We start from the raw sequence: 22,194 nt of genomic DNA, 5'->3' as shown, positions 1-22,194 counted from the left end.
TGCTTCTCCCTCTGCCTATGTCTCTGCCTCTCTCTCTCTCTCTCTCTCTCTCTCTGTGACTATCATAAATAAATAAAAATTAAAAAAAAATAAAATAAAAAATAAATAAATAAATAAATAAAAAATGAAAATAAATAATCCTATGCAGAGAAATTTGGTAATTTATCCAATAACACATAACTCACAAGTAGCAGAGCCCAGCTGCCCATTTAAATCTAACAGAAGCCAAGATTTATGTTCTTTCCATTGTACCATATGGCCTCCTTCAATGGAACATTGTTAGAAAAGTTTTGGCAATTACAAAAAAAGACCATTCTATCTCATTTATTCCCATTGGATGCCTTCACTTAAGTATCTGACCATGGGCCCTACACAGAATGAATCTTCTTTGAACTTTCCTACTAATTCAGTCTTAGTTTCCACATCTTAGTTCCTGGAAGTCAAGCACTGGCATAGGCACAGTCCTCATGCCTCTGATGCAAAGTTTATGGCTTCGTTATTATTTTGCCTTTTTTAAATCCCTTATTTATCTTAAAAATCTTCTCTTTTCCTTAGGTAGGTTGAAGACCCAGACAGATATTTCTAACAGAAGGCCAACCTCTGTAGCAGAGAATAATAGCAAGTTATGGATAAGAGTGTTAACTTTAGAGTCAGGTCACTTTGGTTCAAGTCACAGATCTTTTGATTATATCTCATCTTCCCAAGCATCAATTTCCTCAACCCTTAACTATGTATTAAAATATGCCTATCAGGGATCCCTGGGTGGCCCAGCAGTTTAGCGCCTGCCTTTGGCCCAGGGCGTGATCCTGGAGTCCCGGGATCGAGTCCCACGTCCCCGGCATGGAGCCTGCTTCTCCCTCCTCCTGTGTCTCTGCCTCTCTCATTCTCTCTCTCTCTCTCTCTCTCTCTCTCTCTCATAAATAAATAAATAAATCTTTAAAATATATATATATATATATATATGCCTATCATACAAAAACACGGCAAGAGGAAAACTAGAATGAATACTAGAATTGCTGTGTTAGAATTAAAGATAATAAAAATAAAACGTGGTGTGTATGTATGGTATGTGTGTTGTGCATATATATATATATATATATGTATCTTAGCTCAGTTCACTGATGGGGTCTGGAAAAAGAGCACTCAAATAATAATGAGTACATCTAGTACCCAGATCTTGGCTTCTAAATACCAGTTTCCACCAACCAAAAGGAAAGATTCTTGAAGAAATGGCTTGCAAGTCTTGGACAGGGAAAGAATAAAATAAGATAAGCCTGGAGAAATGTGTTGTGGCAGAAAGTAATAAAGTGCTCAAAGAATAATAGAAACATGTCAAAAGGAAACAGGGACTGGCCTTACTGAGAAATGTAAGCATCAAAATAAATAATGATAATAATAGATTAAGCCACATTGAATAAAATAGCAATTCATGAGTTCACATTCATATACATACATACATACATATGAAAAAGACAAAGCCTCTCTCACAGTAGAATGCCAAGTAATAAATATAGACAGAATAATGGAACTTTTAAAATCACCATTTAATAACCATTCTATAATTCATGTAAAAAAAATCAATGGGTGTGCAACCTAATAAGTAACAGTGGAATGAGAACCAGCATTTTACATTGCCCAAAAGTGCATTTAGCATTTCTCCACCCACAAAATACTTACTAACTATGAAATAGGAAAAAGTTACTTTACAGTGGAAAATCTGTAAGACACAACATTAACAAGACAGCAAAATTGATGCCACTAGTGATGAGGCAAATCACATGACAATGAGAAGAACACAATTTCATTTCTATGATTCTGGCCCCCTCCACCCAAAAAAAAAGAGGAGATGGGATCCTGTCTCAAGACAGGATCCAATCATGTAGAAAATTAAAATAAACTGAAATTGAGAGACATTCTACAAAATGATTGACTCTACCAATGCACTTCAAAAATGTCAGGGCCATGAAAGTCAAGGAACATTTGAAGAAGTGTTTCAGATTAAAAGAGATAAAGTGACATGAAAACTGAATGCAATGCGTGATCTTATATTTTCTCCTGCTACAAATGACATTACTGGGACAATTGGAGAATCCTGAACAGGATCTCTGGGTGAAGGGTAAATAAGAACTCTTTCTACTATTCTGAAGTTCTTCTGTAAGTTAGAAATTATTCGAAAATTAAAAGTTTATAAAAAGACCCACCTGAGAACATTACAAAGATTAAAGGAGCTCCTGTATATAAAACACTTAGGGGAGTGCCAAGCACATGGTAACCCTCAACAATGGCAGCAACAAAGAAAAGGAATATTAACTTCCAATTCCAGAACACATATTAAATTTAAATCAGTAAGTATGTTTTGAACACTGTTCACAGCACTACACTGAAACTAGAGAGTGAGTACCCACTAAAGTGGAAGACTAGATTGAACCCTGAGTTTACAAACTGCTTAAGAAAAAAGGACTCACAGGAGGTTGCAGAATGGTACTAAAATGAAAGGCAATATTTAATTAAGTGGCAGCATAATTGTAACAATATAATCACTACAGGCTAGCAAGGGAAGAAAACTAGCTTGTGTCTTCTCTACTATGTGCCAAGAAATCACTATCATTTTACAAGCTTTCTCTCCTTGTATATCCTTAAAGATGACATTCTTTGATTTTTTTTTTACATGAAGACATTGAGGTCAGGGAAATATGAAAACAATTTCTAAATTACGCATAAGAACCTATGGCTTGACAATGCAATAGAATGATTCAAATGAAACTGTCCTGAAAAATTCAAGATTTGTGGTTGGTAGATTGACAGATTTGCTATACCCAGTGACCTTATGTTGATGGTCTTTTCTTAAATCTATTAAAAAGAGAAAATGAGTTGAGTGAATACTAAAGAGTTAGTGATAAAAAATAAAAAAGAACTGTAACTGGACCCTGAGCTATATAGGAAGGTTCTGGGTGGGAGGAAGCATGTATAAAGACATGGTGGTAGAAAAGTCCTATTGAACTAAGGTTGCTTCTCTAAAAATAAGGATATATCTTTGGAGCACTGAAAGGTATGACAGAAAAGAATACAGTCAGGAATGCCTTTCAACAAATACTTATTTAGTTTTATTTTGTACCAGACTAGGAAAGTAGCAAGAGGTCCCTGCTCCTCTGGGAATTCTCTGTAAAGAATACTAGTAACAACATGGATACCAGCATCAATGATGGATGACCTTTTACCAAGATTTTAGTTAAACCTCACTAAGACTCCAAGTGTCAGAAAACACACCGTATTACAAAGAGTACTTAAAGAGAGACCTCCACAACTATAATATTGTGTTTCCATTATTCTGAAACATCCTTTATCCATACATACACACACAAAAAAATCAGATTCTATAGTAATTACATAAATAATATTTAAATGCATTATTATCCTCACAAGAAAATAAGGGCAATTACCAAGGACAAATAAAAATAAAATTTGTTTAAAAAAAATGAATATGGACACCTGAGTGGTTCAGTGGTTTAGCACCTGCCTTCTGCCCAGGGCATGATCCTGGAGTCCTGGGATCAAGTCTCACATTGGACTCCCTGCATGGAACCTGCTTCTCCCTTTGCCTGTGTCTCTGCGTCTGTGTGTGTGTGTGTGTGTGTGTGTGTGTGTGTGTGATGAATAAATAAATAAAATATTTTTTAAAAATAAAGAAAAATGAATAAATTGAATCTAGAGTGGCAAACATAGAAGTTGAGATTGCCTTGATATGAAATGCTGACGTCAGGAGTCAACAACTCTGAGGGCTAACATTGGTTGGGGAAGGATGAGAGACTAGGCTTTAGGTGTGAGCAAAGTGGAGGAACTGATGCTAAGACCCTTGTTAGAGTTGGAATACCCAGAGTTTATACCCTCAGGGAAAGTTTAAGGTGTGGGGTGGTGGGAGTGGGGGGGAAATCCATCTAGCAAAAGCAGCCAATAAAATGGTTTTCTATCTTTGTCCATTCTCCCTCAAGAATTTGCAGTCAGAGGCTTGATATTCAGCCAACATGCATCTGATTGTTAGAATGCTGAAATACGTCTATATCAATTGATAACTAGCTACTGCTTTGATCTTCCCATTAGGCACTTTATGCCCCTGTTCTAGATCCCCAGCTATCCTAATATAGCATAAATCATTTAGAAGTAACATTTTTACTTCTAAGTTGTTTTCAGCACAGAAAGTGCTCTCACAAAGCTATTTGAGATTATCTTTTCCTGTGCAAAGCTGGTCCAGGTATAGTAGAAGAGATGGTCATTTTTCAAATATGCAGACCTGAAACAAAGTTACAAGCTACATAAAGAAACAGGGAAACATGGCTCAATCAAAGAAATGAAATAAATCTCCAGAAACCAGCCCTAATGAAACAGAAGTAAATGATTCATCTCACAAAGAATACAAACTATCATAAAGATGGACAATGAGTTCAGGAAACAGTCCATCAACAAAATAAGAATATCAACAAAGATATAGAAAATATGTCAAAAGAACTAAACTGAAATTTTAGACCTGAAGAACACAACTGAATAGAAAAATTCAATACAGAAGTTCAACAGGAAACTGGATCAATAAGTATAAAGAATCCGCAAATGTGAGGACAGGTCATTTGAAATTATTCAGTCAGAAGAGCAAAAACAAAAATGAATGAGAAAGACAGAAAGAAGACTGAAGGGATTATAGGACACCATAAAACCAAACAATATATGCATTTTTAAAGTCTCAGAGGAACGGGAAAAGAAAGAAGCAGATTATTTATTTGAAATATGGCTAAGAGGGATCCCTGGGTGGCGCAGCGGTTTGGTGCCTGCCTTTGGCCCAGGGCACGATCCTGGAGACCCGGGATTGAGTCCCACATCGGGCTCCTGGTGCATGGAGCCTGCTTCTCCCTCTGCCTGTGTCTCTGCCTCTCTCTCTCTCTCTCTCTCTCTCTCTGACTATCATAAATAAATAAAAATTAAAATTTTTTTTGAAATATGGCTAAGAACTTCAAAACACTCAAATCTGATGAAGAGAAATGAATTTCCAGATTATTGAAGCCTAATGGAACCCAACAAGGAAGAATCCAAAGTTCAACCAAGACATATTATAATCATGTTGTCAAAAGTCAACAATAGAGAATTTTCAAAGCAGGAAGACACACCAAGGCAACAACTACATGTAATGCAATTCATTCTGAAGACAACCTGACAACTGGCAGAGTTAAAGACATAGAGAGAAGGTCACATCAAGAAGGGCAGGAAAGGCGGAGATGTAGTTGGGAACCCAGTTCCCCACACAGTGACCTATAATCGGGAGAGATAACACACTCATGGAAGAGTAGGGGGATCAAGCCTCACACCAGGAAGGCCCAGTCCTGGGGATGTGCACCAGGAAGAGAAGCCCCCATAACATCTGCCTTTGAAAGTCAGTGGGGCTTAACTCTGGGAGGGCCAAAGACTATAGGAAACCATCTCTACTCTTAAAAGATCAGCAAGCTGTATCATTCAGCCTGATACCCAGCACTGAAGCAATATTTTTTAAAGGGCCTGAGTATATGTGAAGATTCATTGAATAATTTCAGGACATGTGCCAAAAGGGGGAGGGATCTACAGGAGATTTCTCTGGGAATAAAAGTACTGGTGAAGCCAAATTTTCTGGCTCTTTCTTTAATCTAGCTGCAGGAGCCAGTTCTGACACTTTCCATCTACCTTGCTAGCATCACTTGCTCCATCCAACATACTCACTCCAACAGGCTCCCCTCCAAAACAGCTTCCACTGCACCACCTCTGGCATCTCTCCAGAGAGACTCCTGCCATTGGGGGATATAAAATATGATATAACATACATAAAACATGGGAGAAGAAGAAATAAAAAGGTAGTGCTTTTACAGTGTGTTCAGATTTAAATGACCATCAATTCAATATTGACTGCTATGTACATAGACTACTACATATGAACCTCATTGTAACCAAAACCAAAAACATATATTAGTTACATAAAAAAATAAAGCATAACAATAAAAAAGTCAAAAATCACAAAGGAAGAGAGCAAGAGAAGAATAAAGGAACAGAGAACTATAAAAACATCAGAAAATAATCAACAGAATGGCAATAAGTACATACATATCAATAATTATTTTTAACATAAATACACTATGTACTCTAATCAAAAGACATAGGGTGGATGAATAGCTTAAAAAGCAAGACCCAAATACGTGCTCCATGCAAGAGAGTCACTTCAAATCTCAAAACACACACAGACTAAAAGTGAAGGAATGGAAAAAGATATTTCATGCAAATGGAAACAAAGAAATCTGAGGTAACAATACTTACATAAGACAAAATAGACTTTAACACAGACTGTAACAAGAGATAAAGTAGGTCATTACATAATGATAAAGAGATCAATCCAACAAAGAGTGTAAAACAAGTGTAAATATCTATGCACCCAACACAATAGCACCTAATATAAATAAATAAAATAGCACCTAAATATATAAAGCAAATATTAGCAGACATAAAGGAAGAACTTGAAAGCAATACAATAATAGTAGAGGACTTTAATCCCCCATTTACAAAAATGGATTGATTATCCAGACAGAAAATCAATAAGGAAACAATGGTTTTGAACAACACATTAGACAAGATGAACTTAACAGATATTTACAGAACATTCCATCCAAAAACCTCAGAATACATTCTTTCCAAGTGTACATGGGACATTCTCTAGGATATATCACATGTTGGGCCACAAAACAAGTCTCAATAAGATTAAGACTGAAATCATATCAAGTACCTTTTCTTTCTTTCTTTTTTTAAAGAAAGTTTTATCTTACATGTTTTTAATAACTTATTTTGCCATACATGGGGCTTGAACTCATGATCCTGAGATCAAGAGTTACGTGCCTTACCAACTGAGCCAGCAAGGCACCCCTCAAGTATCTTTTCTGACCACAACAGTGTAAAACTAGAAATGAACTCCAAGGAAAAAAAAACTAGAAAAAAAACTACCAAAATGTGAAGACTAAGCACCATGCTACTAAACAACAAAAGTCAGTAAAGAAATCCAAGAGGAAATAAAAAAATACACAGTACAAAGGGAAATGGAAACACAACAATTCAAAAGCATTGGAATGCAGCAAAAGCAGTTCTAAGAGGGAATTTATAGTAATTCAGGCTTAACTCAAGAAACAAGAAAAATTTCGAATGAACAATCTAAACTTACACCTAAAAGAACTAAAAAAAAGTTTGTTAAGCTCAAAGATAGTGGAAGGAAATAATAAAGATCAGAGCAGAAAATAAATGAATTGAAACTAAAAACAAAACAAAAACAAAAAACAATAGAAAAGATCACTAAAAGTAAGAACTGGTACTTCGAAAGGACAAACAGAATAGCTAAAGCTTTAGCCAGACTCATCTGGAGAAAAAAAAAAGAGAAAAAACTGAAATAAAATTAGAAATGGAGGAAAAGAAGTTACAAGTGAATGAATGAGCATGAAGGATGGGGCAAGGAAGAGCTCAAAATAAGGGCACACCTCAGCACTTCAATCCCAAGAAAAATCCCAACAAATCCCTGCCCCTCCAGCACTCTTTAATATGACCAACTGAATTACTGTCTCATAAAATCCAGTCACCTCTTAAACGGCTGCCTATGCACTGGTTCCTAGGACAAGTGAGTCCATGCACTAGCCTCTCAAAAATAATGTCTCAGATCCCATAGCCCCTCAGGCTCTCTGGTTGTAAGTCCCATTGGTTTTCTTTTCTTTTTTTTTTTTTTCTTTAATTGGAGTTAGATTTGCCAACATGTAGTTTAACACCCAGTGCTCATCCCATCAAGTGCCCTATTGGTTTTCAAAGCCAGACATTCTGGGGGTATGGTCCCTTTGGTGCGAGTCTCAGGGTCAGGGTGCCCAATGTAGGGCACAAATCCCTTACTCCTCGGGGAGAGGCTTTAGGAGTGAGGTCCCTCCCTATTCTGTGACACAGAGCCAGTGAGACCATGTTTCTGCCTCTTCTACCCAATCTAGATGTGGTCATTTTGTCCCTTGTGGAGGAAGCTGTTCAGCTAGTTTTCAGTTCTTTTTCAGCAGGAATTATTCTACAGGTAGTTGTAGATTTGGCATGTCCATAAGAAGAGGTAAGTTCAGGGACTTTCTACAGTGCCATCTTGGATCACCCCATAATTTACAAATTCTTCTTTTAGTGAATAAAACACAATAGTTCTACAAATCATTCAATGGCAGCTGGTAATCATCAAGTTAGCAATGGCTATCTTCAAAAGTTATTACACTAACTGTGCCATCATTTCTTGAGGATGAGTAAATACCTAGAGTCACAGACATTTCCCATATAAATATAAGTCATATTTGGTTTATCACCAACATTTATAAAAACTAGAACTAGGGAAAGAACTAAGTCTGGGGACACATGCATGGTCTTAATATAGTGAATGTTTAGCCTGCCTTGACTATTACAAAATCAGATTAGCAAGAATATTCACAGTACAAATTATTCTTAATGGATAAATCAATAGAAAAAATGGACAAATGACTTAACTAGACACTTCTTTAAAGAGAATCCAGGGACGCCTGGGTGGCTCAGCAGTTGAGCATCTGCCTTCAGCTCGGGGCGTGATACCAGTCTGGGGATGGAGTCCCACTGGATGGAGAGAGAGAGAGAGAGAGAAAATCCAAATGAGCAATAAACATGTGAAAAGATACCCCACCTTAGTTGTTATCAGGAAAATTTAATTAATTCGCCATGAGGGACCACAAGATAGCTCTCAAGTTGTCTAATGTGCTAAGTAATACTAAGAACATGGAGTAATTAAAAATCCTCCATTGTTGATGGATATACAAATTAGTAAAAAGCATTTAGTAAACAATTTGACTTTTAGAACAAACTGACGTTATGCATGCCCTGTGACTTAGCAATTTCACACCAAGGTAGCTATCCTCCAAAAAGCAAGCCTGTGTGCACAGAATAGAAGTAACAAGAATGCCCACAGTAGCACTCTTTATAATAGATGGAAACAACTCAAATGCTTGTCAGCAGTCATAAATATACTAAGCAGTCCATATACTGAGGTAAAAACTAATGCTGCACACAGAAACACAGACAAATCTTTAAAACATAAGAAGGAAGTCAGCCACAAATAATACTTCTGTGCTTCCATTTACAGATAAGTCAAAAGAGGCAAATTAAACTACCCTATTTGGGGTCATGATCTTGGAGTCCTGGGATCAAGCCCCACATTGGGCTCCCTGCTCAACTTGAAGTCTCCTTCTCCGTCTCCCTCCCCTCCTTGCCACCTCTCCCCCCACTCGTGCTGTTTGCTCTCTCTCTCTCAAATGAATAGATAAAATCTTTAAAAAAAAATAAACACCACACCCTATTTAGTGATACATACTGAAGGGAAAACCATAAAGCAAAGCAAGAAAGTGATGATTATCTTGATCTAAGTGGTGGTTAAATAGTGTTTGCTATATATTCAGTCACTAAGTTCTGTATATGATTTGCCTATTTTTCTTTATGTGTATTAAATTTCACATTTAACAGTGATTTATTTTTAAATTTTAAAAATAAGATCCATGGGTGAAAATCAACTTTCAAGTAGAGAAAAACAAGCAGTGAAATCATTGCACTCGGGAAATATGTGACTAGTGAATGAAGCAGCTGAGAAGGGGGCTTGCTCCTTCCACAAGTTAATTTATTAATGTAGCATAGGATGTGTAGTCGTTGTGGTTTTTGTTTTGTTTTGTTTTTCTTGAAGGTAGACATGTTGCAGAGAGCACAAAAATTCTAGACTAGAAAAGGAAGAAAGCACCAACACAGCAACATTAAAGGGGAGAGAATAAAGCTGTGTTTCCCTGGCACTTTTTCCCAACAAGACCTCAGGTAGCAGGTGTGAACACCCAGCACAATTAGGAAAAGTTCCTGCCTGAAGGTTGAGATGGTGATTTAATCATCCACAGATGGAAAGGAAAGGGTCCATCCTGCACACATGCTAATCTCCAAATGCATTTTAAATTTGCTTTTCCAGAAACAGGTATAGGAGGGATTCAGAAGGATTTAGAAAGTGTTAGGTTCAATTCCCAAATACACAATTGATTTACTTTAAATACATAGAGAAGGACAGAGTTCTGAACTGTGAATCAAAAGAGCTGAATATTTTATGCCAGCACAGCTCACAGCTTCTTTGCTTGCAAGCCCATTCATCCATTCAAACCTTGTTTCCTCCATCTCCAAAAGAATAAGAAGTCTGTGCTGTGTCTTGGCTGCAGATGGTCAGGATATGGCCTGCATTCTATGAGCAGGAATTGTATGCCCCGTGCAGAGTCTCCTGGGAGGCTTCCATGAAATCATGCAAGGGAATCGTCAGCCCTGAGCTAGCATTGAACTACTTACTTCCAGTCCACTAGCACAACTCCTCTTCCCCTCTCCCATGCCAATCCACAGTGATACTCTCAACAATACATATTGTTGGAACCCAGAATAAAACTTTCACAGCTATTTTTTGTATTCACTAAGAGAGCTCTTGGAGAGAATGAGAAAGAAAGAAAGATGAAAAAGAAAAGAAGAAAGAAAGAAAGAAAGAAAGAAAGAAAGAAAGAAAGAAAGAAAGAAAGAAGAAAGAAAAATCTATAATGGTGGAATTTAATAATGAAGAAGAAAGAGGAGGAAAATAAGAAGGAGGAAAAAGTGGTGGAAGGGGAGGGGGAGAAGGAAGAGAAGGAAATGAATAACCTAATTTCTACCAGAATGAGTGCAATGCACTTTGTAGTTTGTCACCTCAGAAAACCCTTTTACAATTCACTTTTTAAGAAGAGGAAGCTGAAGATCAGAGATGCTAAATAATTTATCTAAGAGCATGTGACTGCAAAATGAAGCATAACCAACAAAATTATGCTCTACTGCTCCTTTACAGACTCAGAAGCCTACAGTCATGGGTACAGGCCTGCCTTAAAGGGCAAGAATATAACCAAAGTTAGCATCTCCTCAACATTTGGACCTCCACCACCACTCCAGGGAAGACAGACCTAATGACCCTTCCCCAGAGCTCTGTCCCTATAGCTCCAGGGAAGTGGTGTCCTGCTCTACACTGAACACTGAGCATCCAACCTTGAACACAGCACTGATCTGGCTCTCCCTGTGAGAGACCAGAAGAGAGTTCCAACCCACCCAAAGAGTACCTTTTTGCAGAAACCTCGAAGTTCCCAAATACTAGGCAACCTTTCATACTAGTCATTTGGAAAATTAAGCCCCTCAGTGAATTTTTCTGGATGACAGGTTCCCTGTACTATCTGTCTCTAGCCAAGTGAGAAAAAAAAAATCTGCTGCCCAAAGAGAAGACTACCCCTTCTCTGCTATGTCTGAGCAACTACTTAACCCTTGGGCAGACCAACAGTTGACACCCTGAGACCCTTTGTTTCTTGAAACACAGCAAGTTCTTGTTCATATCCTTCCTGGTCTTAAGCCTGTGTTTATAACATCACTTCTCTGATCCCCTGTGTTCTTGGTGGGACTCTGAAGGAAAAGCAAAACAAAGTAGAAAGAAAGTAGACATTTTCCTGCCATTTTTCTATTATACATGTGAAGTTACAGGGTAAATATTTGGGCCTGGGCATGAAGGTGCCTGATCTCTGCACCTGTTTGGTCTTGACTGAGTTCCTTCTTTTCCCAGGACTTGTAGAAGAGGAAGGAAGTAGCAGAGACATAACCAGGGAGTCTTCTTCCTCTAGCCCTGAAGAAGCCTGTCTCCCCTGGGGGCCCTTCGAAGTAGAATGAGGTCAGTGTCCAGCCCCACCCAGCCTTGTCCAGCTCTATAAAGGAAGTTCCCAGGCAGCCACCCCCAGGAAGTTCCAGCTCTATGTCCTCTTCATGATGAGGCTCTCTCTTTCTGGGTTGCTCTTCCTCCTGTTGATCTCACTGCCTTCAGGTAAGATGGTGCATGTAGGTCTGATCATGAAAGTGGGGGTGTTCCTTGGACACAGCCATTTAAAATCCCATATAGGCATAAGACCAGCAGGGGGAACACCAATATCAGATGGACCAGCAGGCTAGGTATGGGATGTGAGTTAATGGTCATCAGACCCTACCCTGCTCATCAGTTGCCACATCCTGAAGGTCTACCCAAGCTTGAAAGAGAGGAGCCGACTTCATGACGTATACATCACTGTTCAGCTATCCAAATCCCTATTCCTCTTAACTTCCTCTGATTAGCCTTAGATATGGCGGCTCTAATTGACATATGATAGGAGGTGAGAGGACAGGATGCAGAAGGTAAATCACAAAAAAATAAGCCACCCACCAGGAAGAGAAGACAGGTCTAGGATTTCTCCTAGCCCCATAAAGCCTTATTTTTCTTTTCCATGCTTTTCTTTTTCCTTTAGGGAATGGATTGTTTGGAAATGATGGAGTAGAACTTCGTACTTGCACAGCTCTTAAAGGCAGGTGCTTCTTCGGTTGCAGAGTGGGTTGGACATGGGTAGCATTCTGTCATAACATACTATCTTGTTGCACAAAAATGAAGAAAAATTTGCCACCCCAGGTCAAAGAGCCTTGACCTGCACCCCATGGGTCTAATTAAAAGGATATGTGAACATATATAGATAAAATTTCCACTCGGTGTGTTAAGATCGTTCACAAGCCACAGGGAGCAAATGAGGGGCAGATTCTCACCATCTTACTGGCAACACTCCAGAAGCATTTTTGCAAAGTGGCACTGCAGGAAAGTCTATCTCCTTTTATTTTTTCTGCCCTCCCATCTCCAATCACTGATCCCTGTTTTAATTTAAATTTAGTTGATTAACACATGGTCACAGGTCCAAAGATATGATGTACGCTGAGCTCAATAACCTTAGCTTACTCCGTGCCAGTCACACTTTGAAGTGACTCTTGTGTATGTTAAATCACTTAATTCTCACAACAAATTCTCTTTTTTTTTTCTCCAACTTTGCAGTTGAAGGAAACTTTCCAAAGTCACACAATCAGTAAGAGTTAGTTAGTGGTGGGTTTGAACCCAGACAGTTTTGATCCAGTGTCCTTACTGTCAATCTATACCACCTCTCAACTACAAGTATAGGAATCTAGCTGGAAGTATTAATTGTAGTTTGTAGCGATTGTAGGTTGTGGTCCAATGAGGAGTCAAGAATCCAGCTAGATCCGTGGAACAGCAAGCTCCTCAAAATTCTTCCTATGGCTTAAAGCCATAATGCTCCTGGTTGCTACGCTGCATTCTTGACTCTACTCAGCGGCTCTGATGCTTCAAGATCAGTGCTCTAAGATTCCACACACCAACCATCGTTGCTCTCACCATTGTGGTGGAAGCAATGAGCCATACATACCTACACAAAACTTGCAGCTGTCTGTGAGGTAGCACATTCTGGCAGCACCTCTTTACTACTCTGACTCCATAAGGTAGGAAGTACTTTTAAACCAACCTGTTGGGATAATAGTGCCTTCTGCATACATTGGTGGTTTGGTTTGGGGATGTGAACAGTTTTCCTTCAAATTACAATATGTCCCAGCTCATCTTACAGAGCCCAGGCATGGGCTTCTAAGGACAAGAGCAACCATACCATCACAAAGCCAGTAGGGGTAGCAGTTCCTTAAGCTCCCCCCACCCCAAAATACTCAAGTGCTGTATATGTCACAAGAAGCACCAGCCCTAGTGCGTGGAATTACAACAGACAATGCTCATGACTGCATGCCAAAGTGACGATGCTTTGACTATTCCAGACCTCAGGTTGTTTGTGGATCATATCTTTTCAACCCAGACTCCACTCACTACGAGTGGGAAATACTGGAAGTGATTGATGACAAAGCCTGGAGCTTCGCACCCTCTGGTCCCATTCCTGCTCTACTCTAATTCATTTTAAAGCACAGATTTCCAGGCCTGTTCTGGCCAGTGGAGAGAAACCAGGAGCCTTACCTCCTTAATTTTAGATTCCCAAATCCTACAAATGCAACCTGAAGCCCAATTTACTTTGTGAGAGTCACATCACTGGCTATAATGTGGATAATAATATAAATTTTCTGTCCACAAAAGCCACTTACTCTTTTTCTTGGATGCTGTCATCAACCTCTATCCTCCCAGAATGGATACTTGTGTCCCTTTTTTTAATTTAAGGGCACAACCTTACATTTATTCCACTTTAACTTTGCTTTTTTTTTTTTAAAGATTTTATTTATTTATTCATGAGAGACACAGAGAGAGAGAAAGAGAGAGAGAGAGAGGAAGAGACATAGGCAGAGAGAGAAGCAGGCTCCATGCAGGGAGCCCGATGCAGGACTCGATCCCCAGAGTCCAGGATCATGGCCTGACCCGAAAGCAGACATTTAACTGCTGAGCCACCCAAGCGTCCCAACTTTGACTTTGTTTTATTAGATTTGGCCTCTCACACCAATCTGTTGGGCTCCTTCAGGACCCAGACTCTGTCACCCTATGATGAGTCCATTATGAGGGTGGATGAGATGGGTAGCACCATGGCCAAGCCCACCACATCCCCCAGGAAGACAGGGGAGCTGCAGGCCAAACTTAAGGAACATCTGTACCCCCTGACTCCACTCCTGAGATCTTTGCCTTTGGTTGAATGTGTAAGTTCAGGGCAACATGAAAAAACCGTGAGACAGATGATGCTGGTACTTGGAACTTCATATCCTTCTCTTGGCTGCCAACTTCTTTCCCTTTATCAGACCACCTACTAACCCACTCTAAGCAAAGCTCATCCCAAGATGTCCAAGGCAGGTTAACTCCATAAAGAGAATCTTAACTGCAAGAGTAGCAAACATTTTCTATAGAGGGCCAGAGACAAAATTATTGAGTGGCAGCTAATTCTGTCCTTTTGTCATGAAAGCAGCCGCATTTCTATAAAGCTTCATTCATAAAAACAGGCAGTGGGTGGGATTTGGCCCATGGGCTCAGGTTTGCCCACTCCTGCTCTAAAACATTCTAAAAGAATGTTTCAGCTGCCTTGGCCCACCGTAGAGCTCTGCCAAAGACCCAGAGAAGACTGGACCAGGACATCTGTCCTCAAGGCATTAATTAATATCCATTAATTAATGGATATTAATTAATGATATCCATTAATACCACCACTGTTCTTTCATTCACTCCTCAAACATTTGTTGTGCAAGTATTATGTGGTAGGCACATGCAGTGTTGTCTGAGGAGGATGTGGAGAGGAACGAACCCCAAACACCAGCCTTGGGGAGCTCCTGCTCCAGCCAACTGCCTGCATGAGAAGACTCCTGGGACTTATCTTCCAAGAATATCAGAGGAAGGATGCACATAAATCAATGGGTAAAAGACAAGAGCAAGAACTGGAGCACCTGAGTCATTTCCCCACACGCCTTCCTTTTTTCTCCCCCCAGTGTGACTTCAGACAAGGTATGGACCTTCTCAGATCTCAGGCTCTCCTCCCTGTTTAAGAAAGCGATGCTATGCCAAAGGATTCTTATGAGACTTGAAGGACGCATTTGTAAAGCACAGGGCCTGACACATATTAGATGCATATTCAATTAGAGTTTTATTCATTCAAAAAAAATGTTCCTTACAAATGCAACTCCTCACCACCCTAGGCAATTCCGAGTTATGTGTATTCTTACAGGGTAAGAACAAAGCATCCCAAAAATAAAAAATCCATTCATTTCTTCATTTGGTTTTTTTTCATATTCACTTATTCATCTAACACAGTAGATAATTCACAGCTACTATGTGAACAAAAAAAAAGGGTGGATGAGAAACGTAATCTCTGTCCTCTTTGAGTTTATAGCATAGTCGAATAAACCAAAAGTAAATAAATAAACAAATTAATAATCACAAAAGAGCTACTGCCTTGAAGGAAGTGTGTAGGGATGCACTAATACCCGTAAGTATGTGTGTGTATAGGTACGTGTGTGTGCCTATATACGTGCGCGTGCACAGCCTATGCACCTCACCCAGATGAAGACATAGGATATCTCCATCACCCCCAGGAGATTCCTCAGGCCCCTTCTCAGGCAATAACCCTGCCAGGGGTAACCACTATTCTAAATTCCATTACCATCTATTACTTTCACCTGAGATTTAACTTGAGGTACAGATTATGCAGCCTTAGGAACCTGCCTTCTTTCGTCCAAAATAAAGTTTATGAAATTCATCCATTAGGTTACATGTAACAGTAGTTCATTTTTTTTTATTACTGTTTTTGTACCACAATTTCTTTATCCCTTCTCCTGTTGATGGACATTTTGTTGGTTTCCATTTTTTGGTTAATACTGATTTCTTAGTAAATACTGACAGTTTCCAAACTGGCTATACCAGAGTAACTCCCACAAGCAATGCGTGAGAGTTCAGGTCTCCCTTTATCTTCACAAACATTTAGCATTGTCAGTCTTTTCAACTTCTACCATTCTGGTGGATGTGTAGTGGTATCTCCTTTGCATTTAATTTGCATTTCTCTAATAAGCATAATATGAGCATCCTTTCACCTGCTTGTTGGCCATCTGGAGAGCCTCGGTGGTGAAGTGCCTGTTCAAATCTTTGGCCAATTTTTCATTGGACTGTCATTTTATTATTAACTTGTAGGACTTCTAATACATTTGATTTTACAAATACATTGATGGTAATGAAATGACCATCTGATTTAAAAATCAAGCTTCCACAGGGGCACCTGGGTGTTTAGTCGGGTAAGCATCTGACTCTTGATTTTGGCTCTGGTCGTGATTTCGGGATCCTGGGATTGAGCCCCATGTCATTGGGCTCTGTGCTTGGTGGGGAGTCTGCCTCTCTCTCTCCCTCTGCCCCTCCCTACACACATCCTCTCTCTCTCTCTATCTCTTTCTCTGTCTCAAAATAATAATAATAATTATTATTATTATTATAACAACAAAATAAAAATCAAGCTTCCACAGGCCTAGTAATATAATGAAACCATAAGCCTATCATTAAGTCAGTAACAGAGTCCAAACAAGAACATAGGTCTCTTGACAAGCATCCCACTGCTTTTCATACTCTCCACACATGCTGTAACGTGTATAAACTCACACTTGACCTGGGGAAGAGGAGAGGAAAGGTGACAACAAATAAGTGCCACAAAATGCTGTTACGTTGTTTGTCTTTCAAAGCAGTGAACAGCTGTGTTGTGACCCTGTGCCAGGTCCTGGAGAACGTACCTTAGCCTTTATTATGTCTTTAATTATTAAATAAATAAATAACCTTGACCTCTAATACAGACCAAATTTAAATAGATTAAAGGGTAGAAAAAAATCAATCCATACAAAGGCAAAACAACTTTCTTTTTTTAGGATTTTATTTATTTTTTCATGAGAGACACAGAGAGGGGGAGAGAGGCAGAGACACAGGCAGAGAGAGAAGCAGGCTCCATGCAGGGAGCCCAACGCGGGACCTGATCCCGGGACCCCAGGATCATGCCTTAGGCCAAGGGCAGGCGCTAAACTGCTGAGCCACCCAGGGATCTTCGATACAACTTTCACTTAAAATCCACTTGTTCCTACTTTTTCTGTGTGTCAGACATTGAAAGCCATCTCTTCTTTCCCCCTAATGGCATGTTTCTGTGGACAGGCATTGCCAAAGCACCTGTTATGGAGTGAGAATGACTCATTCCTGCCACCAGATGGCAGACAGTCAGTGCCCCAGTGTCTTAACAATCATGTTTGACAGTTACTTGCTTTCCCTGGAATTCCCCATGTTAGAGCTCTACCAGGTACAGAGTCAATATTCAATAAAACCCAAAGTAAATTAATAAAGGCAGGTCCTGTAACCTGTGTTTACACTTTATAGAAATAAGACTATGGCCTTCACCACACAACAAGTGGAAGTCAGAGATCACATGAAAATTCAAGCCAAGTACCACTGCAATTAGTGTCCCAACCCTGAATGTGAGGAAGGATCCCAGAGCTGAGTGAAGCTATACCAAAGGAACCCTCCTGCACTGCTGGGGCTGACCCAAGGAAGGCAGCCCCACCCATGGGCCAGTAGGGCAGCAGACAAGAGGATCTGCTGCTCAAGCCAGATCATTATCTGAAAATACATACACATCAGTGCCTGGATCTGGAAAGGCCCTCAGAAATCCTCTCTTACCGATAAGAACACTGATCCCCAGAGAGGAGAAGAGATTTACCCAAAATTACACTTACTGGAGAGGCCTGAAGCAAAAAAAGGCACCAGATCTTCATGCTCCACACCACGTATATTTAGGGAAGGGATTCAGCCAAAACGGTGGGCCACAGTTAATTTTTGTTTTTTAAATCTTTGTCAACCTCCCTATTTTGCAAAATGGATACATGCCAGGAAAAAAAAAAAAGGACCAAAATTAAATGCAATCTTATGACTGTGCAAAAGGAACTTAGGTCACTGAATAGTTTCTAAGAGCTTTTGGAAGCTCCCACATCTAGCTCCTGGCCGCTTGTCAACATGAAGCAGAACCTGCAAGTGAAAATGACCAGGGGAGGGAAGGCCTAACTCTTCGAGCTCCAGAGGCTAGTGCTTACAGGTCCTCGTTCTCGCCACCAGAGGGCGCGGCCTGACCGTTTTTCCCGCGAACAGGTGGCGAAATTGTCCACTGTTCTCCCACCGTGTGGCTCTTTCCAAGGCCAAGATGATCACTCTTGTCATTTTTCCACTTTTAAGAGGCAATCTTCAACAACTCTCGGAAGAGCGAGACAGAAACCTGGAAAAATGTGAGCTTGGATGTAAACCTTATGTCATACAGTAGATGAAAGTGTACGTGGTTTGGGGGTGGAGGAGGGTGGGGCGTGAAGAAGAGCATATTTAACCCAGTTTTGTAAAAGAAGTCAATTTCTGGCTATTTAAGAGATGGAAACAGTAGCAAAGAGAAGCTGCTAAGATGAATCAACTGGAGGTGAAGAAGTTTTTTTTTTTTTAATTGTGCATAAAATGTGTATAAAAGAAACTAATTTGGAAAACAGGGGCAAGCAAAACAAATAAAATGGTGACTTTTTTTTTAATTGTACATAAAATGTATATAAAAGAAAAGAAACTAATTTGGAAAACAGGGCCAGGCAAAACAAATATAATGGACAGTTCTGTGAATGAAGCCCTGAAGAGTTACAGACTCAGATGTAACTTACAAGCCGATGTGTCACTTACTAGCAGAACGATATTAGGAAAAGCGCTCAATTTCAGTTACTCAACCTAAATGGAAAAATAGTAATCACCCAAGAGGCAAGAAATCAGGTGACATGGTTAGCACAATGTCTGACACATCATCTAAGTTCAAGAGATGTTGGGTACATCTGAGTCTATTAGTTAATAATAAGAATCAATGGCAGGTAGCAGGTCTATACCCAGAGTCTATTTGACAAGAGGTCAGAAGAGACGTGTTCCAAGGTACGTGGTGTTTTCTTCCATAATATTTCTAATCCCCAAAACAATTCAGTCAGATGGCTATCTTTTTTTTTTAAGTTTGCCAATACAAACAACGACTAGCCAGAGGATACAATGAAACAAAAGACCCTACTTAAGATAACAAACAAAAAGTAAAATGCATAGAAGTAAACTTAACAAGGAATGTGCAAATACTTACATGAAGGTACAATAGATCCTTGAGCAAGAGGGAGAGGAGTGGGGAGGAGGTAGGGATAGCCACCCTCAAGGCAATCAGAAATTATCATGGAATCCCAAAAACTTAACTAGTAGCCTCCTGTTGACCAAAGCCCTACCAATTACATAAAAGGCTGATTAACACATACTTTGTGTGTCATGGGTACTAGGTACTAGATTCTTACAATAACGTAAGCTAGAGAAAAGAAGATATTATTAAGAAAATGATAAGGAAGAGAAAATACATTTACAGTTCTGTATTATCCATAAGTAGGTGGGCCTGCATGGTTCAAATCTGTGTTGTTCAAGAGTCAACTGGACTTTAAATCTCTGTTGAGGCGCCCTGAAGAGGTGAACAAATGGGAAGATTCGCCACATTAATAAGAAGTTTGGACGTGATGAACCTAGCAGCTCTCCTAGATAAGAAGTTTGGACGTGATGAACCTAGCAGCTCTCCTTAAGTTGACCTATAAGTTGAACATGACTTTTCTAAAAATATCAAAAGGTTAAGAATCATTTTCAATCTTATAGGAAAACATTTGAAAGTAGGAATCTTGTCAGAAATTCTGAAAATGAAGAGTATTGACAAGTAGCTTCTCTGTGTGTTTGTGAAAAGCTATTACTTGGTCTCAATAATTAAACAGTGTGATAAGGGCAAAGAACTAAACAGATCACTGAAGTGAAGATACAGACCCAATAACAATGAGCATTTAGAAATGGTAAAGAAGCCATCCAATCAAAGATTACTCAATAGTGTTGGGAAAATTAGAGACCCATCAGAAAAATTATAAGGTTGGATGCTTACTTCATACACTACGCTAGGATAAATTCCAAATGGATCAAACTTTTAAAGATATTAAGAAGAATCCATAACAGTACTAAAAGAATGCATAGGATAATTATTTTACAACCCATGTACCTGTAATAAAGCTCCAGTACTACTATGGCCTGAATGCTTGTGTGCCCCCAAAATTCGTATGATGAAATCCTAACCCCCAAGGTGATGATATCAGTAAGTGGAGCCTTTCTTTGATGGTGACGGGACCATAAGGGTGGAGCCGTCATGAATGGGATCGATCAGTGCTTTTATGAACATCAGGAAAGAGCTTGCTCCCTCTCTCCCCTCCACAACTGGAAGTGGTCTCTCACCAGATTCCACATCTGCTGCCATCGTGACCTTGGACTTGTCAGTCTCCGGGATTGTGAGAACTAAATTTCTGTTGTTTAAGCAGAGTAGTCTAAAGAATCTTGTTATAGCAGCCCAAACTAAGACAGACACCTTTTTAAAAAATAACAGATAAACTGCACAAAACCCACCATTTCTGCCTGTAAAAGTCAAAACACCAAATACAAACTGGCAACATAATTAGGAAACATAGTAAATATGAAATTTTTAGAAGTTGAAGTAAAACTTCCAACCAGAATCTTTTAAAAGTTTTAACAAGACCTTTGAAATTACTTCTCCGAATATATATTTTTCCTATCCATTTTAGTATTTCAATCAGTCCCAGACTTTTTCTGATAGGCTATTAATTATTAGATCCTCACATTCTCTAAAAGTCATCATCTGTGAGAAACTCTGTTCACACAAGTGGGTGATAAAAAATCAACCTCAGCCACGTTCAGGGTTCCTCAAAGATTCGCAGCAATCAAGATTTTACATGGAAACTCTAACAGCCTTTCTTTTCTTTAGTTGACAAATACAATGTTTAACGAGTTTGTAACAGAATAGCTTTTGAATCTATATGAAACATTCCAAAATCATGGTGAAATACATGTATTTCAAAATAATGATGAAACTCTAAAAAAAAAAAAAATGATGAAACTCTAATGTGAGAATAGTCACCACCCACTTATTGGGATGCCACTTATAAGCATGCCAGCTGCAACCCAGCAAAGGCGGGTGAAAGACATGAAGACACATCCAGACCCATTTCCCCGCCAGGAGCTCTCACCTAAAGCCTCACCTTCTCATCTCTTTAGCTGCACCTTGGCAAGACACCTGGTACTTTGGGCACAAGGAACACCTCCTCCTCTGGCAGCCCTGTGGCCCCTAGTGTGTAAGGGACAGGTCGGGGTCTTTAGTGGCTTGGGGTGGGTCTCAGGAGGGAGCCCCTCTCCTGCTGTGCTCTGCACAGTAACACAGAGCGATCCACAGAGTGCACATAATCCCAGCCCAACGCCCTGAAGGTGGCTGTGGGCATCAAGGAGTCACCTGGCTGAGCTCCCACTGTCCCAGGCTCAGCCCAGGGCCGAAAGGATCATTAGCCTGCCAGGCACCCCGGTTGGCTGGTGTCCTAGCCTGTTCAAGCTATTGCAATGAAATGCTACAGATTGGATAGTTTATGAATAGCAGAAGTTTATTGCTCATGGTTCCGGAAGTTAGGAAGTCCAAAATCAAGGTGTTGGCAGATTGGGTGTCTTCCTGACTCATTGCCAGTGGCTCCTTGCTGTATTCCCACATGGTGGAAGGGAGAGAGGGCTCTCCGGGATCTCTTCCATAAGGACATAATCCCTGATGAGGGCCTCACCCTCATGATTATGCATATCCCAAAGACCCCACTTCGACCACCATCATCTTCAGGGATTAGGATTTCAACATGTGAATTTGGGAGGACACAACCATTCAGATCATA

At 39.8% G+C, this 22,194-nt stretch overlaps 1 protein-coding gene and 1 non-coding gene across 2 annotated transcripts; one reads left to right on the top strand and one right to left on the bottom strand.

Annotated features, from left to right (window-relative positions):
* Window positions 1-8,360: 8,360 nt before the first annotated feature.
* LOC121498350 lies at window positions 8,361-8,493 on the bottom strand. Its single transcript, XR_005989731.1, has one exon. It is a non-coding gene; the product is annotated as a small nucleolar RNA SNORA72 (small nucleolar RNA).
* A 3,381-nt stretch (window positions 8,494-11,874) lies between these two features.
* Window positions 11,875-12,556, top strand: DEFB136 (defensin beta 136). Its single transcript, XM_041765976.1, has 2 exons — window positions 11,875-11,929; window positions 12,384-12,556. The coding sequence occupies exons 1-2, from the start codon at window positions 11,875-11,877 to the stop codon at window positions 12,554-12,556; spliced, it is 228 nt and encodes a 75-aa protein (XP_041621910.1).
* The last annotated feature ends 9,638 nt before the right edge of the window (window positions 12,557-22,194 follow it).

The sequence above is a fragment of the Vulpes lagopus genome, chromosome 8 (assembly GCF_018345385.1).
Source record: "Vulpes lagopus strain Blue_001 chromosome 8, ASM1834538v1, whole genome shotgun sequence".
Lineage (NCBI taxonomy): Eukaryota > Metazoa > Chordata > Mammalia > Carnivora > Canidae > Vulpes > Vulpes lagopus.
This window is presented reverse-complemented; position numbering and strand designations above follow the sequence as displayed.

Excerpts from the sequence above, each read along its gene's own strand:
- DEFB136 (XM_041765976.1), top strand. The coding sequence starts at position 11,875 with ATGAGGCTCTCTCTTTCTGGGTTGCTCTTCCTCCTGTTGATCTCACTG. Across the intron at positions 11,930-12,383 it reads GTTGATCTCACTGCCTTCAG|GGAATGGATTGTTTGGAAAT; the intron begins GTAAGATGGTGC and ends TTTTTCCTTTAG.